This window comes from Amblyomma americanum, chromosome 2 (genome assembly GCF_052857255.1).
Source record: "Amblyomma americanum isolate KBUSLIRL-KWMA chromosome 2, ASM5285725v1, whole genome shotgun sequence".
NCBI lineage: Eukaryota > Metazoa > Arthropoda > Arachnida > Ixodida > Ixodidae > Amblyomma > Amblyomma americanum.
Genome location: NC_135498.1, coordinates 44,990,396 through 45,008,245, shown reverse-complemented (window position 1 = coordinate 45,008,245; position 17,850 = coordinate 44,990,396). Strand labels below are relative to the sequence as shown.

The 17,850-nt window shown below is 44.9% G+C and overlaps 1 protein-coding gene and 1 long non-coding RNA gene across 2 annotated transcripts in view; both read left to right on the top strand.

Annotated features, from left to right (window-relative positions):
* Dna2 (DNA replication helicase/nuclease 2) overlaps positions 1-17,850 on the top strand; it is a 47,755-nt gene that overhangs the window by 14,151 nt on the left and 15,754 nt on the right. Inside the window, exons 5-9 of the mRNA XM_077654113.1 lie at positions 456-702; positions 3,541-3,623; positions 4,838-5,129; positions 5,840-6,093; positions 8,934-9,125. Coding sequence (XP_077510239.1) covers positions 456-702; positions 3,541-3,623; positions 4,838-5,129; positions 5,840-6,093; positions 8,934-9,125 — 1,068 coding nt within the window. The remainder of the gene's footprint in view (positions 1-455; positions 703-3,540; positions 3,624-4,837; positions 5,130-5,839; positions 6,094-8,933; positions 9,126-17,850) is intronic.
* Positions 11,060-12,017, top strand: LOC144121138 (uncharacterized). The gene is made up of 2 exons (XR_013312537.1): positions 11,060-11,288; positions 11,928-12,017. It is a non-coding gene; the product is annotated as an uncharacterized LOC144121138 (long non-coding RNA).

Sequence of the window (17,850 nt, the reverse complement as noted above, 5' to 3'; positions counted from 1 at the left end):
CATGAAATGAATAGTCCCAGGCATAAGTAAGAGTTACCTGCCACACTTGTGTGCTGTTGGCAGGGGCGGATCATTCAATTGTTGAAAGTTTTCTGACATTTGGTGTAGGTTAAGGTGAAGGCTCGATTTCCTTATTAGGCAAAAGGTGACTGATGCAGAGCGCAAGAATACTTAATTTGCCCATCTGTGGACATATGCCACTCATATGCATACTGTTTTGTGCTATGTTGACTCATGCTGGTGCATGTATAGATTCATGTTTGGATTTTTTTTTTTCATTGAATTCTCAGCTACCATTCCATTTTTCTGTAAAGGTATGATGCTAGAAGGAATATTAGTATGTTTTGTCATTTTCTCTCATTGAGTTTCGTAGGAGTTGACTATACTACGTGTGACTGTATTGTGAAAAGTGCATTTGTCACTGAGTTCTTTATTTGCACTTCTTTTCATGTCAGGCGAAACGAGAAACTTGCTTTGGGCAATGTCATCTCTATTCATGCGAAGTTCAGTGGGAACACGGCAACCGTGGACAGCGACAATGGTCTTATTGTGCCACATCCTGACATTCTTGTGAACAGCACCACAATTGTTTCGTCATTATTCTGCACTCGCAAAAGCATACTCGCAACCAAGTTTCGCGACGTCGACAGCTCGAACATGACCATGCTTGTTGGCAGCATCGCTCACGAGCTGTTTCAAAAGGTCAGAAGTACAGTCTGTCCTTGTTCCTATGAAACAGAGAAGCAATGAAACGTTTTATTAGAGGGTGTTATAGTATGCCTAGAGTTCACTAAAACTGTCATTATTAAAAAGCATTTAATCTATGCTTGCACGTGTACTGAAGCATTAATGAAGCAAGCATAGACATTCACTGTGTGTAAAATGCTAGCGTCTATGGCTATTATGTGGTAATGTGAAGGCTTTTCATCTGTTACAGCTGATTCTCACCACTTTACTAATTGCATGGTTGCCTAACTTAATCCTGTGTGCTATCAGTTTAGAAGCCCTGGGTGGATGAGTGTCGGTAGATGACGCGGTAGTAGGTTCAGTTTTGTGCAATGTACAGTCGCAAAAATTTTGTGATCTGTTATTCATATCAGTGCCAGCGTGAAAGTACATGGTGTTGCAAGTTAACAAGGTGCCACCTGTTGCTGTTAAAGGGAAGCTGAAACGGTTTTCAAATCGCATGAAACGCTGTGGTTGGGAAGAAAGGACCTTGAAAATCATGTGTGTAATTTTTTTCCCGATTCTATCCGCAAACAGAGCTGCAATCGCTTCTTAAAAACCCGCCGCCGGCACGCCCTCGTCGCTTCCGGAAGCGCCGGGTGGGGGGACGGCAGAGACGGAGAACTGGTGGAAGTGACGCCATTCACGGAGAGTCAGCCGGCCGTCCGGCTGCGCTTGCTCCGCTGCGGCCCGCGCTTTGGCGAACGACAGATCAACGCAACCTTCTGCCAGTGCCGTTTGCTTTCTCTCGTTCCAGCGTTCCGTGTAAGAAGCCTGCATATAAACCAGTTTTGGTATGGTACTCCTTTCGAACAGCGCTCAGCACACAGCTTGGTAGAATCCGTCGGTTGTTCTCCCCCAGCCTCTTCCACGTTAACCAAACAATCTGATGGTACGCAGCATGCCGAAACTGCCTGCACAAAATATGTGCTGCAATATTTCTCTTTTCGTTATATTACTTTCTTACCTGTTTGTAAACTCTTTGCCTTTTCCAGCTGGTTCACATCCACGCTGAGCTAAGGCCACTTCCAGCACTGTCTTTAAGGCACACAGTCTTGAACTTCTTTGAGGTCGTTACGCACTGTGTGCCTTTTTGCTTTTTCCTGATTGCTTGCACCTCATGGCAGTATAAGCAATTCTCTTAATCTTTCATCAGCACGCAGCACATGCAGCTGCACCTAACTGAACAAAAAACCGATTATATGAGCTTAGTGTACCTTAGCAAAGCAAAGATTTTCATTCATGAGCGCTTAGTCACGGCTGACGATCGACAATGGCGTCAGAATTCATACAAATTTGTCCTTGAGTCAGAACAGCAAAGTGGTCGAGCAGCGGTATGCATATATCTGCCACAAGTAATTCTGCTGGGTATCTCGATACACAGCAGCAGCAAACTATATCTCGCAGCATACTAGTTTTGATGAGCAGCACTGCGAGCTCCGAAATTTCCGGCTTGCTTAGCTTCTCATCAGGCAGTGGCACCAGTTTTCTGCTTAGTCTGTAGTTCTCAACAATTTCGGAATAGGTTTGCGCGCGCTCGTCCAAATTCCGACAGTCCGGCGGTTCCACAGTTACCCGGAAACAAAGATTATGGGAATGCGCTGTCTACACCGGAGTCGACGAAGATATTGATAGCAGAGAAAGCTGGGAAGCCCTGCTGCGCAGCGAAGAACCCGCTCGGCAGAAACGAGCCAATCCGCCTGGCGGCTGACGCCGCAAAGAGACAAAATCTATTTGTTAGCCTTTAGTCACGGAGGCTCCGGCACCCGCCCTCCAGGCCTGCGTGCCGGGGGCGGTGAGTAGTAAGGGGTCTCCATTTCTTTTAGAAATGAAAGCTGTCATCCACCCATCCACCCAGTCGAGATTTCCAACATGTGAAAATGCTGCGAATTGACTTTCGCTGCCGGCGCACTCCGCGGCGTCGATCGTTGGTTCCGCCGTTTTCTGAAGCTGCTGATGGCTCGAACATGCATGGTGAAAGTCCAAACTGTTCAACACTGCTTGAATTATCCATAATTTCTAAAACGTAGTCCTTAAAAGCCCGCTGAAGCAACGCGCTACGCAGCAAAGCCGTCAGTGCCGGCCGGAGATCCCCGTGGATGACGTCACGACGGTCCCGACCAATCGCGGGCAAGAGCGGCGTTCGCTCGGCGCCCTGAGGCGATGGGGCGCGTTTTCTTCTAAAAACAGCTTTTTGCGTTTATTTCCGCTCTTTTTGAATGAGATATTCTGTTTCTGCGGACTAAAAGCTACAAAATGACGTAGAGAACTCATTTTTTTCGAAAAGTGCTTCAGCTTCCCTTTCAGTTAAATCTTTTGCTGGGTTCCCAATTTCTGCCAAGAGTATGTTGAAATCAAAAGAGGGCTTGTATTTAAGGCAATAAATATTCAAAGAGGGCTCAAAGGTTCCAAGTACAACGGTTCTTTGCCACCTTTGAGAATTTTTGTTGATCAGTATATAACCAGGTGTAATTTTTTAGTATAGCAAATTGTATTCTCTCATCGCTAGAAAATCTGTCACATTTGAGGGAAATGATGTGTTTCTAGAAAGTCCAATTTCAAAGTGCCCTATTTAGCGGGCATTACCGAAACACTAATATTTTTCTCCGAGTGATTATACATTACACGATATTTGTACTTGCTCACAGTCATATTCTTGCTAATCTACGGTAATATTCAGTTGTCCTTATGAGGTTAGCCAATTGAAGTATGACCAGCTGCACATATATAACTCGGAATCTGTGCCAATCTCTAGCATTGCTTAGAAGCAGAAAAAAGAAAACTGGATTTCTGTGACTCTTCTGCTTTCTACAGGTAGTGGCGAGGAGAGGAAGCAAAGATGCCATGTTGGAGATCCTGAACAAGCTCCTCCAGCGGAATGACTACTTGCATGATATGTAAATGTCACTTTGTTATACGTTTTGTCATTGACTACAAATTCACTTCTAGGGCGTGCAGTTTAATTATACAGCAAAACTTGCTCTTCTCGACTTTCTTGTTTCTTTGTCTCACTGAGGAACTCATTTTGTGGGTGGCTTGTTAATTAAATTAAAAGCCTTAAACTCGATGAAAAGCAAGCAAAAATGTCGCCAGTGGCTAACAATAAAATTCTAAGTAGTGAAATGCTGCACGTTTTATTCGCGCACATTCTTAGTATTGTAGCAGTTATATAGGCTCACGACTCAGTACAGTAGATCAAATTGGAATGTTGCCTCCTCATTTGTGCTGCTTTGGGTGGGGCATAGGGTCATGTGTGTTTTATTACAGGAGTAGAGACACCAAATTTTATTTGTGTTTTCTCTCTTTAAAATGATGTGCAGCACATCAGAAAACATAGGCAGTCAAGTGGATTGCTTCAACAAGCGGTAAATAATTTATAATTGAATTTTTTTTTTTTCATGCTGTTTCGATTTTGGTGACGGCTGTGACACACAAGATGCATTCAGGTCACATGGGGAATACAAAAGGAGCTGTACAGTCACTGCTTTCTTTGTTTTCATTCACATCAACCCTTAACAAGCCTGCTCAAAAGTTGAAATGACAAATAATGATTGAGCGGTGATTATATTGCAGTTATTGCACATTTCACGTGACCTGAAAGTGTCTTGTAAGTCACGCCTGCCGTCCGGTTTTTGAAACCGAAACCGAAATGACACAAGTAAAAAAAGTTAAATTATTCAGCTGCCATAGGGGAATTCCATGTCATGTCTCATGTATACCTTTGTCCAGTGCATCACTCCAAAGAAAAAATTGTACTGCCAAAAATTTGGTGTCCATACTCCTTTGAAATGAGTTCACATGCTTAACATTGCCTGCAGTGTAGGAGTCAGCTCACGGTGCGTTTTTTTTTTTTCTTTCAATGCAGTTAGAATAAATATTGTGTCCTTTGAGTAGACTTACAGTGCTATCTGTGGTGGGCTGAGCATGAGTAGTGTTTTATATGTCGCACCGATTCTATATTCGTATATTTTTTGGTTTGCTGTGAATGCTGAAAGAAAAGAAAGAAGCCTTGGGGGACAGAGGTGGCAACTCTTGATAAAGTTCATTGGGACCATTTCCCAAACCTGTGGGAGCATTCTAGATACAAGCGCCTCCTTTTCCTTACTTCTAGGTATAGTCTCAAGGCCACTGAAGTTGAGGTGAGGGAGCAACTGCTGAAGCTTTTGCCCAACATATCACGCTGGGTAGAGTCGTACATGACCACAAAGCCCTCTACGAGTGAAAAGAAGAGCTTGTGTGTGACTGAGGTGCGGGACATTGAGGACAACTACTGGTGCCCGCGCCTTGGTGTGAAGGGTAAAGTAGATGCCACCGTGGAGGTCAGGATCCAAGACCGTCGTAGGTTGCTGCCACTGGAACTGAAGACCGGCAGGCATACCTTTTCCTCGGAGCACAAGGGGCAGGTAGGCTACCATTTGACTTTTAATGTTGTAAAAAGTTTTGGTTAAGAGTAGAATGATCGTCCATTTTTTTAAATGTCTCACATTGTCTAGAGTTTTACTCCATAATTGACTTGAGAGTGAACTTCCAAATGGAACACCCACTAGCGATGAACAGTAGTTAACTGATATCCAATAAATGGAGGCTAATAAATAAGTTTTGGGATAGCACAATTTGGTGAAAAGGAAATTATTATGTGAAACAGGATGATGATGATTTAACTGCAGTTTGACAGGAAGGACTGTACAGGAGATATGATGTGAAGGACAAATACAAAATTGTTGATCTATTTAAGGGCATGGTTGATGCCACAGGAGGAGAAATACAGTAATGCAGTTGTGTGTGTGGGAGTGGGGGAGAATCTACTTTTTCAATGAGTTTAGGGTGCAAGTGGGTGCAGCTGACGATGCGATATGGAAGTAATTGGAATAAATTGTGGGGTTTAACGTCCCGAAGCGACACATGGGCTATGGGGGACACTGTAGTGGAAGGCTCTGGATTAATTTAGACCCCCCCCCCCCCTCCCCCCCCCCCCCCCGGGGTTCTTTAACATGCACTGACTTTGCACAGCACGCAGGCTCCTTTTTTGTTTCACCGCTGTATGTGTCCTGCACTGGATATGGCTCAGCTGACGACGATAGCAACATGCAAGTGCAGAACCTTTCTCCACCAGGTGATCCTCTATACCATGATGATGGCAGAGCGGCTAGCTGCGGATGTGGAAGAGGGCCTCCTGCTGTACATCCGTGATGGGGTGGACATGCAGCAGGTGCCGTCCAGGCATGCAGAGCGCAGGGACCTGCTCCAGAGACGCAACGAGCTGGCCACCCACCTGGCAGACGTCACTGGTGCCCTGCCTTCTCCCATTAACAGCCAGCGCTTCTGCCCCAAGTGCCCCTATGCCACGACTTGCTCCATCTACAGAAGGTTCCTGACAAGTTTTTCTCTCTCAGTAAAGCGCAGTACGAATGAGAATGTTGGCCGTATGTGGTTAAAGCTTTTCAAAATTAAACCAGCAGTTGTCTCCTATACCATGAAGCTAATTTTTTAAAACAAGGCTGAAAGTTTAGCAAATTGTGATGTGTTCATCTTCAGGAAACAGCAGTGCTGCATTAGCACTGACGCAGAGAAGGCAGCATGAAAAAGCCCTTCGTCCTGTTATCTTCTTTGTATTCGTGTTTATGTAGCACTGGTGTTTCCTAAGGATAAGCTAAGTATTTAGTATGTTCTAAGCATGACTTTGTTTTATAAAAGGTGGCGTGCTCATTCTGCCATCTCCTGGGGCAGCGTGTGTCTGAAGAAATATCACGCGACTGCTCTGTCGGGACCGCGTATCCTTGTAGAAGGCATCCGGAGCCCTTCACCAAGGTTTCTCTTGTAGCCTATGTGTCAGCTTGGGACATTAAACTCCACAATTTAGAATTTGGCTTATGTGAGAAAGGCATACTGGCTTGCTGGAAAAGGCTGTTGGACTCATTTGGAAAATTTAAAGCTAATGCGTGAATTGTTCTGTCCCGTTCAGGGCAGCTAGCATTCCAAAAAAGGAGAGTGATGGAAAAGAAGAATGCCACACTTTGCGTTGACTGTGTGGGGAAACTGCCGTATTTCCACGATTGTAAGTCGACTCGAATGTAAATCGATCCCCCCACATCACATTTCTGAAAAAAGAAAAAAAAAAACTTGGCAGTTGTTTACGCTTGGCCTTTAATAATAGAACGCGATAGCACTATCCTGCTGTCTCCGCTTATTGCCAGCTGCTACTGGCTGCCGCGCGTGGGAGCGCCCGTGGGCACATTCGAAAACAAAAATGTATTAGTCACTGGACTACTCGCATCCACACTTGTGCCATCGTCCTCACTAGTGCTGCCGTCGTGATCGCTGCTGCAGTCCCACAGCTCGTTCTAACATCGTTGTGCAGGGAAACCCCGCACTTCGCAAACAGCCACATCACGACATCCCGTGGAACAGCTGAAAATTTTGCCTCGCGGCAGCTGTGTCACTCGTTTCAAACGTCGAACTTGCGGCCCGGCGCGCAGTTCGTTTCCTCGGTGTAAAGAATGACAGCCGTCTTGAATGTAGCTGTGAACGAGCGCCGGTCGCTTACTGGACCCGGAGCACAAATGATGAGGCACTACTACATTAAAAACTTGTGAAACGCTGCCGGCAATACTCAAATGTGTCAGAGCCAAAGAGAAACTACGCGTGAGTGGCGTCGGCTCTTCCGTCAGCTACCGACATTCCCCGGCGGCTGCGGTTCTGAGTGGGGGTGCCACCGCGATTGGAACAGCGGCCCTTTCATCAGCTATCGGCACTCCCTTGAGCACCGAGTGCGCAGTTGAAAGTAAAAAGAAAGAGCAGAAAGCGAATGCGTTGTTGCGCCGCCACCGCTTATCAGCTGACGCAATCTGCGGCCATATGTGAGAAGTGGGCTAATGCCAGTTGGCTGCTTATCGACAGCCACCATCTGCCACAGCGCGTGGAGTGGGGATGCTGGTTCTGCGCGTTGACATAGCAGCTGCTCAAGGCCAGCACCAAGAGTGATGCGACAGAGCCGCGCAGCTAAAATGCAACCACGCTGTAGCATGCCTGATATCTCATTTGTCTTGCCTTTATTTGTGGTGCGATGCTTTGGTTTCGATTTTAAGTCGACCCCCCCCTCTTCAGATTTAAAAATTTAAAAAAATAGGTCGACTTGCAATCGTGTAAATACGATATTCGTTTGCATACTATGTTTCAATGCTAGGCATGAATACAAGCCCTCCTTTGGTACATAGTGTGCTTTCGCAATTTGTTTGCATAAGGAATCAACTTCACCTGCACCAGTCACTTCCAAGTAGACTGAAACGCTCCTGCAAATGAAGATTCAACAATCATTCATACAATGGATGGTGATTGTGAAATCTTGTTGTAAAAGGATTCTTGGAATTTTGCAAACTTTCTTTTTTCAGTGAAGCACTGGGACTCTGTGTGTCATATGAAACACACTTGTGGTAATGTTTGGGCATTTACTGCACCAACACCTTTTTTTTTATGTTCAGGAAATAAAATAGCTCTAAAATATGAAGTTGTTAGTGTGAAGGCCTTTGTCGACATTTGTCTGGTTAGTGATGCGAATTTGGTCATCCGTGGATTACCGATCAGACGCTGGCGGTGCTCAAGTTACAAACGGCCTGTGCAAGGCACAAAGGGCAGGTGTTAAGGGCATATCTCAGTGGCTTTGAAAAGTAGCTTTAGGTCTTGAGTCACTGGATTATCGGGCACAACTGAGAAAAATAGCAGTGCCTCTTTGGCGGGCCAAGACCCATATGGATTTGCGAAGAGTTTGCAAAATGAACATGTTAAGTTGTTAAGCCTAGTTAAAGATAGAGTTGCATTATGCCGTAAGCCCCGCTACTGAGTGCTGAAATACAATATCAACATGAAAAAAGTGGCTGCATTTCAAACGTAGCTCTAAACGAAAGCATGCATGAGATCTTCAGTGTCTTTTCATGCACTTGAGCTAGGCTGAGTGTAGAAGGCTGTTCAGTGTAGTAAACTGGTGCTATCTCAGTCCCTCCTTTATCCCTTCCCTTGCAGTGCAGGTGTCCACTGAGATGTGATACAGATACTGCGCCATTTCCTTTCCCCAACAATCAAATTTCCAATTTTCTATTAGCATGTTTCATGCCATGCTGTTCATGCTTGTAATCTATGAGAGGCAAATAAAAACCATTCATGAGGTTGCCTTTTATTCTGAGCACGCTGTTTTGTTTTTTGACACTGTTCAGAAACTCAACTGAAGAAAGAGATTCACAAGCAGGGAAGCAATCGGAGCCAGAATTTGTCGAGCAGAGTGTAAAGCACCTGACAGCTGAGCATACACGCTACTTCCTGGAGTGGTGTTCTATGCTGGATGTGGAGATGCAACACACAAAGCTTGATCTCCAGGACCGCTTTTGGGTGGAGGACGCAGTGAAAAGGTGGGAAACACAGCTTTGTTTTATTGTCAAGTCTCTTTGATTCCCTTTTATGTGTGTCTGCCATCATTGTATTTTACTCTCTACAGTATGTTATCTCTGCTGGAGTGTGCAAACTGTTTTCAAAAGTCAGATTAATGTATGTAGCAATCAGAATCTTATTAGAGATAGCATTAAATTTTTTTTTAATGAGCTATTTCTTGTTTTGAACATTTCTACTTGTGAAACATATAAGACTAGCCCTACATTTCTGACACACATGCTATGCAATTATTGCAGTTATTTAGGTTGACTGGCCAGCTCATCGAAATGATGTTCGAACTTCTTTCTTTGTGGGCATTCAGAAAACTTGAAGGCAGCTGGCTGACAAGCTCACCTCTATTTTTTTTTTTATGGGGTATGTGCGTGTATTTTTTTTCATTGTTTATAAATGCTTGCATTTTGTTGTCTGGCACCAGGTTTTATTACTGGATGCTGCTGTGCATTAATATATACTCTCAGTGTGTTATAATCCACATGCAGACTGATCTAAATTCTTGGTATAATCCAGAATGATTCACAATTTTCGCACCGAAAGTGGCAAGAGGGAGACGTCCTCTTAACCCCTTAACATTGAATTAACAGAGTACTGACATCAAAAGGCTCAGTCGTGCAGGAAAGAGCAGCAGTTCTCACTGTGTTTCCGTGTCATATTAATGTTTATTTTCTCGTTGCAACATCTAGAACATTAGTTAAATCATTTTTCTTTGAATAAAATGGAGTTATGGAGCGACAATACTTAATGTGCATTTTCGGTGATTGTGAGGGCTAAAACCATTGTTGTGAGTGCCTGATCATGTGCTGCATACTGCTAGCATAAGTGACAGTCTCATCTTTGATCACTGTTGCTTGCTATTTAAGGTGCCGCATTTACTCGTGCAATGAACCCACTCCGTAATGATCCTCCCCCCACTTTTTTTCATCGAAAATTTACTTTTTTTTTTAAGTGTTAGCTTTTCTTATTGCGTTCCTCAGTTTCACATTGTCCACAGTGCAGACCTTGGCAGTGTGCCAAGCGTGTTTATCTTTTGGGGGACTGTTGAGGAGGAGGAGGGGGGGTGGGGTAAGCATGGCAAAGCAGCAAGACACTGTGCACCCTTGACAGGAGTGCCAGTGGCGGTGACTTGCTCAGCGCGCTGCTATGCACCCGGCTGCGTCATTGTATACCTAGAAAGCCGCCAAGAGCTAGAGCAGCAGAAAGTAGCATAGCAGTTTAAACTAGAACACTATAAAACACCCTCTAGACTGAAATTCCATGGGTGAAGCAGAGCCTTCAGGTCCCCATCGATTTGGTGAGCCCGAGACCGGGAGCAAAAATGCCTAACCCCTCTAACACCTCAGCTAACGCTGAGACATTCACATTACACACTCGTAACTATCCTGCAAGTTTTTTAACCTCGTGTAAAAAACGCACACTTGACCTTCAGGGATGATGTTCCGCATGTCTGATTTATCTTTCCGCAATTGGCCAGCACCATCACAATCACAAAATAGTTGAATCATGCCACGATACAGATACAGCAAACACCTTTTGAAGTGAACGATGCTAAACAGTGGCAACATGAATGCGGGTGACGCGGGGATGCCACTTCTTGACTGCACGGTCGTAATCCGCCTTTATCATGACTGTGGCGCCAGCTCGCGGAAGCAGCCAGAACCTCACTAGCTGGCATGCTTCAAAAGCTGTTAGAAACCATCACCCATGAGTGGCTGTGAGCTAGCAGGGGCAGCAAACTGCTTGGTGTGTATCTTGACTGCCTAGGGCACTCTTTGATCGTTGCCATGCAACCACCGGGACAGGAGTTCATTCCTGGGGGCTTTCTAACTGTGACAAATGGCTGGGTGGCTGAACGATGGTCCAGTGACCTCCCGACAGAGCCGCATGTGCAGGCCTACATGAGGAATAGCAGAGCCCACTTCGACCGCCAAGTATTCAAGGGGAAAAGGTTCACAGAAGAGCGGTATCTCCGCAACATAATGCACAACGAACTGACCTCCGACTCTGCTTTCGGGCTGCTACGAGGCATTTGCCTGCCTTCTATGAAGAGCAGTTGCTACCTCGTGCACGCCGTCGTCGAGAGGGGGACGGGTACTGCACTGGAGGGGCCACTGCTTTTGCCTGGCCGGGTAAGTGTTCCTTTTTCGTCAGTTCGTGTAAAAACCAACTTTTTCACTCATTTCAATCGAGTATATTGCATGGTGGCCCATTGGTCACTCACTGCCGGTGTTGTGTGTTTTTCTACAGCTCGTAGTAATGTGCTCGGAGTACCAATAGCCTTTCGAGATAATGGTAGTCAGTTGCTTACTCACGAAAGTGTTCGGACAACACTGCAGCGGTGAAATGGATGTATGCTGTATCATTTCTTTTTGATATGCCAGTCCTGCAGTGACCAGCTGGTTGTTCTGTGTATTTGATACCTTACTGTCAAGCCGCTCGCTGGTTGCAAGCGTGAATGATTTCATTTGTCATTTCATTTGTGGGGTTTAACGTCCCAAACAGACACATATACTATGGGGGCCGCCACATGGGAGGGCTGCGGATTAATTTAGACTACCTGGGGTTCTTTAACCTGTACAGACATCACGCAGCACTTGGGCGCACCATTGAAACATGGCCGCCACGGCCGGGAGCAAACCTGGTGCTCCGGCTCGGTACCCAGCGCCTTAACTGCTGGGCCAAAGTGGCGGGTGCAAGCATGAATTAGCTGTTTGTTTCACATGAGACTGATAATGTGACTCGTTATAATTACCTATTCAACTTTTCAGTCCCAGCGGTACCTGCCAGCACGTCGTTGCCCTCCTGCTGAAATCTAATCAGATGGCAAAACGATCAGTACCAACTTGCACTAATGTACCTTGTGCCTGGATTATACCCCCTGGGGGTAGGAAGATTTTTTTATGCACCATTATGCATGCTGTCAGTGTGCTTGTGTGTTATGTTTTCATATTTGCAGTACACTGTCACAGTCTGTGTGTTATGCTGTATCCAAGCAAAAAGGCATATGTCATTATTTTTGGGTGTCAAATTTGTTTGATTGAATGCCCTCACAGCATTTTTTGTTCATAGCTGGAATGGTGCTTAGCATGCATGGTATAGTAATATGTGAAGTGATTATAGTAATCTGATCGTAATCTGATCATTTCAAACTGCGCTTTGCTCTACCCTTTCAGTTATACATGTCCCGCAAAAGTGAACTTGTCTTAAAGCTGTCTTTATTGTTGCAGCTGTCATATACTTGCAGTGGTGTTTAGAGCAAGTTTGTACTCATGTTTTCCCCTGGAGAAGCCCAGGGGACATTGCATGCCATGATAGAGAATATATATGAATGCTGATTGTGTGGCTTTACAGTTTCATCCAAGGCAGATCGTGCCTTGCCATTGTCCAAAATTGATTCCAGACAGTAGCCAAAAAATAAAGAGGAAATATTTTCCTACTCCAGGATGCAGGCCACTCGATTCCAAGGGTCTGATAGCAAATCTGTAAAAAAGGTCTCAGCAAGCTGCCTCATGCTGCAATACTTGGACCGAGAAAACTCTGTAAGGACTGTGTTATTATCTCTAAGGGATTGGAGCTAGGGAAAACGAAATATTATTTTGCACTAAGGTATAAGGCAAGAACAAGCAGTGTGCATAAATTCACTGGGCAATATTTATTCAGTGCGTGCCACAGTTTTTAGTGCTCCATGCATAAAGACAGCTTATATCATTGCAACGTAAAACATAGCAGTCCTGTCACAAGTACTGTTAAGTCATAGCCAGTATTAAGTTTGTTTATGTGTTCATGAGCAAAAATCGAAAGGTGCGCATCACATAAAATCATCATCATCAGCCTGACTACACCCACTGCAGGGCAAAGGCTAGTGTACATGAGACAAAACCGAAACAGTTATGAGTTGAGTTCCAAAATATCACTCTGCTTTTACTTCTGGCATGCAATGCATACATACATGTGCTCTGCACTTATAACATTTCATTGTTATCAATCATCATCACCAGCCTGACTACACCCTATGCCTGCAAACTTCCTAATCTCATCTGCCCACCTAACCTTCTGTCGCCCACTGCTACGCTTGCCTTCTCTTGTAATCCACTCCGTTACCTTTTAGGACCAGCGGTTATCTTGCCTTCGCATTACATGCCCTGCCCAAGCCCGTTTCTTTCTCTTGATTTTGACTAGGATATCATTAACCCGCGTTTAATCCCTCACCCACTCTGCCCGCTCCCGGTCTCTTAACGTTACACCTATCATTTTTCATTCCATGGCTCGCTTGCGTTATCCTAAAGCTGAACCCTTTTCGTTAGCTTCCACGTTTCTGCCCCGTAGGTGAGTACCAGCAAGATACAGCTGTTGTACGCATTTCTCCTGAGGGATATTGCTAAACTGCTATTCATGATCTGAGAGAACCTGCCATATGCGCTCCACCCCATTCTTATCCTTCTAGTTATTTCCCTCTCATGATCTGGATCAGCTCTCACTACCTGTCTAAGTAGACGTATTCCTTTAACACTTCCAGCACCTCGCTTCTAATTGTGAACTGCTGTTTTTTTGCTAGGTTGTTGAACATTACTTTGGTTTTCTGCATGTTAATATTTAGACCCACTGTTCTGTTTTGTCTAAATCATTGATCATGCTTTGCAATTCATCTCCTGAATGACTGAGCAAGGCAATTTCATCAGCGAATCACAGATTATTTAGGTATTCTCCATTAACTCTTATCCCTAACTGTTCCCAATTCAAGCCTCGGAATACCTCCTGTAAGCAGGCGGTGAATAGCATTGGCGAGATCGTGTCTCCTTGTCTGGCGCCCATCCTTATTGGAATTTTATTGTTGGCTTTATGGAGGACTATTGTAGCTGAGGTACTCGTCTGGTTTATTTGTAAGTTACGCCTTGCCGAGGAAAAAATTTGAGGGACAGGAAGTAGATAAATGTTATGCTAGAATTTTTTACTAACTGCCCCACCGTGGTGGCTCAGTGGTTAGGGCGCTCGGCTGCTACACCTGAAAGAAGTTGGTTAGATCGATGCCCATGTGCTGCGCGATATCAGTGGATGTTAAAGAACCCCAGGTGGTGGAAATTACTCGGAGCCCTCCACTATGGTGCCCCTCTTAGCCTGAGTCGCTTTGGCACGTTTTAAGCCTCATAAAGTACACCAAACCATACAGCTAACTGAATCGATAAATTGTTTTAAGAACGTACCTCTAAAGGAGTTTGTTCTCAAACAAAAGCAAAGTGTCTGAGTCATATATATTTCTAACAGTCAAGGCATCGCAAATCGATGGGTCATGTCACATGCCATCATTTCAGCATACTGAGTGTTCTACTGACAATCCGAGATCATAGGCCCTTGAATATTACATAACAGGACACAAATTCTAAAGATACTATAGATACTATCAGCGGTACCCAGCATATTTATGGGAATTGGTTTGTCAAAGATATGGAACTTTTTGATTCTCCTGATCACCAGCCCACTCCACGTGTATTCTGGCACGAGCGGTCTTCCTGGTTTTGATGACATCTGCAGGAGAGAGCTGGGTTCCCCTCTTAAATGGTGGGATTTGAACTTGCACTGCTGGGGGTAGGATGAACGAAACCCTTTGTCCACCATCACTGCCCTCCCTGGTTGCAACAAATCCACGAAGCCACTTTTTCCAACCAGCTTTATGTCGCTAACTTGACTGCCCCACAGGTCTGGCACAAAGCGCACACAACCGTCAGGAGTGACACCTACAAGTGCTTTCAATGTATTGAAATGTTTGTCATGTGCTCTCAGCCATACCAGCATCCGAACTCTCACTTCTGTACAGTCCAGTGCAATATTTGTGTCATCCTTAAATGCCTCTGGCATATACCTGGGCAGGGCAGATAGCTCCTTGTCCACGAAATTTACCCATGTGCAAAAAATTCTGCTCAAGTTTGCTTCAGACATTCCAAATGTTCTTGCTGTTTTTTGTACAGACACCTTTGCGTAATTTGTGCAGTGCCAAAAACAATTCTTCCCTTTTTGAAAGGGTTCTGTCTTTTGGCTGTGCCACTTGGTCGCTCTTGCTGCAGTTCCAGCAAACCATGCGAGCACTGTTCTGCTCAAGATGGTCACACAAAAGTATCAAACTGTGCTCCATTTCTGAGCCCGGTGTAGGATTTAAATGAGGCGGGTGGACAGTTTTTATTGAGGTAATGCATGACTTCAGAAGTTTGCACCTCCCCTTGAGCTTTTAAATGCGTTTCTTTAGTCACCACTTCAGTTATGAACCTTCAAGAATGTGGCGCTTGTTTTGCGTAACTTCGCTCAGTTCTAACAAAGCAGCAGCCATTTCTTGTTCTTTTGCTGTATGGGCAGCACCTGCATGCACAGCTTGCTCATATGGTGTGGCCTCCTCAAGCAAAGTGGGATCCCCAGTGCCGCCGGGTACCCATCAGTGATACAGTGAGTACAAGCTTTCCCCTGCCTGGTGCTCGGCTTATGAGGGGTGAAATGCTTGGAAAATGGGTCTTTGACCCTACCTTGAGTAATCCAAAATACCTTGTGCCATGGTGCTCTTTGGCCATAATGCCCTTATGCCATAAAAAATCCATTATCATCATCAAACAGTGTCTCTTTGGGCAGCTTGGACAGGTAGCACAGTCAATGCACAAGCAGCTTCTTGCATTCCAGGGTGAAGTCACTGCATCTGCAAAACTATTTCACATTAGCGCCACACACAGCAAATTGCTCATGAATCTGCGGTACTGAGAACTATGTAACACTAACTAGAGGCAGAAATGTTGGAGGGACCTGTGGATTTCCCTTGTTTGTCATTGCCTGAGGCACGTGGAAATAAACAACTGTATTGTTTACAACTGGTGCTGTCATTTATGCTTGCCGGCTTATTCTTTTCCCTGCACAACCTGGATGACTGGCAACGGAAAGGCACAATGAAATCGAGACTTATTACCCTTCTCTAAAACAACCAAAAGGAAGTCCGAACCAAACACTGTTGTATCCCACAAAGCATAGGCTGAACAAAGTGATGACTGTAGAGGTGCTGCAATATTTAGTGCAGTGTTGTGCTTTGGAACTAAGTCCTAGGCTATGTGGCAACATGCTTTTGGTAAAGTAAAAAAAATTGGGTATTTTACAGACTGCATGCAACCAGCATCGTAGTTTTGCTCGTACTACACCTCATAATATAATACATCACCTTTATTGTATAACTAGTGTGGTCATTTCATGGCGCACCAAGCAAGATGATGTAGATTTGTTGCGTGCACTCAGCATTTCATGTACATTGCTGTTGGCCACAAAGAGTGCTCTCTTTTCCCACTACCCCACGAACTGCCACTCATTCTTATGTCTGTGGAACACGACATTAGTAAATGTTGAAACTTGGTACAGGCTTGCTAGTTTAAATGCAAGTAATAAAGAAAAAAGAAGAATGCGGTCAATGATCATGTCATGAAATTCAAAGACGTTTCGGAACCTCGTACGGGTTCCTTGATCACTGAGCGGGACAAGAAATTGTCGCGAGAATGTGGTCAGTGACCGCATTCTTCTTTTTTCTTTAATACAATGCCTGACCAGACGAACTTTCGTCGAACCATTGATTATGTTAAATGCAAGTGTAGAAACGTAAGCAACGAACAGCGCGCCTTAGCAATGCTCCAGAAAGCCTCCATACTATCCTCAGAAAATAAATGCACATGTATCTAGGCTATTCGCTTCCGGCATTGCATTGGTGTCCTGTATTTTAAATGCAGAATTGTGTGCAGGCTACACCTTGTGCACCTGGTCTGAGCGTCGCATTTCTTCCGGGTATGCCGAGCAGTACAATTTTAACATTCCAAAGTGCCTTGCTTCTGCTGTTCTTTCGTGCACACGAAGAGGGTGGGGACAAAATCTGCATGCCTCAGTTAAGAACGGCGCCCCTGGAAAAAATAGCAAGCGTATCAAGTTTCGCGCTGACGGGAGACGAGTGCGGAAGACCAGTATAGACGCATACCTTGCTCATAAAAAAATTCATCCACAGTTTCGCGAATACAGTCATGAGCCTCATTCTGTTAAAGCTGAGGTGCCGCTTAAAGAGTGAACACGAAAATTTGTGAATAACGCATCGCTACTTTTCTCGTGAAAGGTGATAAAGCCAAGCCGAACTGCACTGATCAAGTTTAAGTGAGCACAATTTGCTTGCACCTATTTTTTTTCTCTGTCAGGAAATGCGACTGTTTATACACAGTGACAGAATATTTATGAAAATTTTCACGCCCTCAGTACACTACACACTACGATGTCGTAACTAGTAAGCTTGTTTGAACCAGACCTAAAAAGCAGCGTGTAGTAAACTCGGCATCTGCTGCTTTGTTCAAGCATGCAAACTGGTAGCTCGTGTCGTCCGCATGTAAGGATTCAGCACTACTTACCACTGACGAAGAGTTTTCCGCAGAAGCGAGATGATGCGCTCGGCTCCCATGGTCGCCCGTCCTTGCATTGCAATTGGAGAGCTCTGACCCATGCGTCTCAACGCTGCCTGTCACATTTTGCTGAGGGAAACCGAAAAAAACTCTGTTTGCTTCTGAGCTTAGCCCGATACATACATACACCCATACATGTCGCATGATGCCGGCATGTTGCGGGTATCATGCAGACTTCTCGAAAAATTGGTGGTGGTTTAGCCTTGGGTAAACCTGGAGTGACGCGATAGCTGCAGCT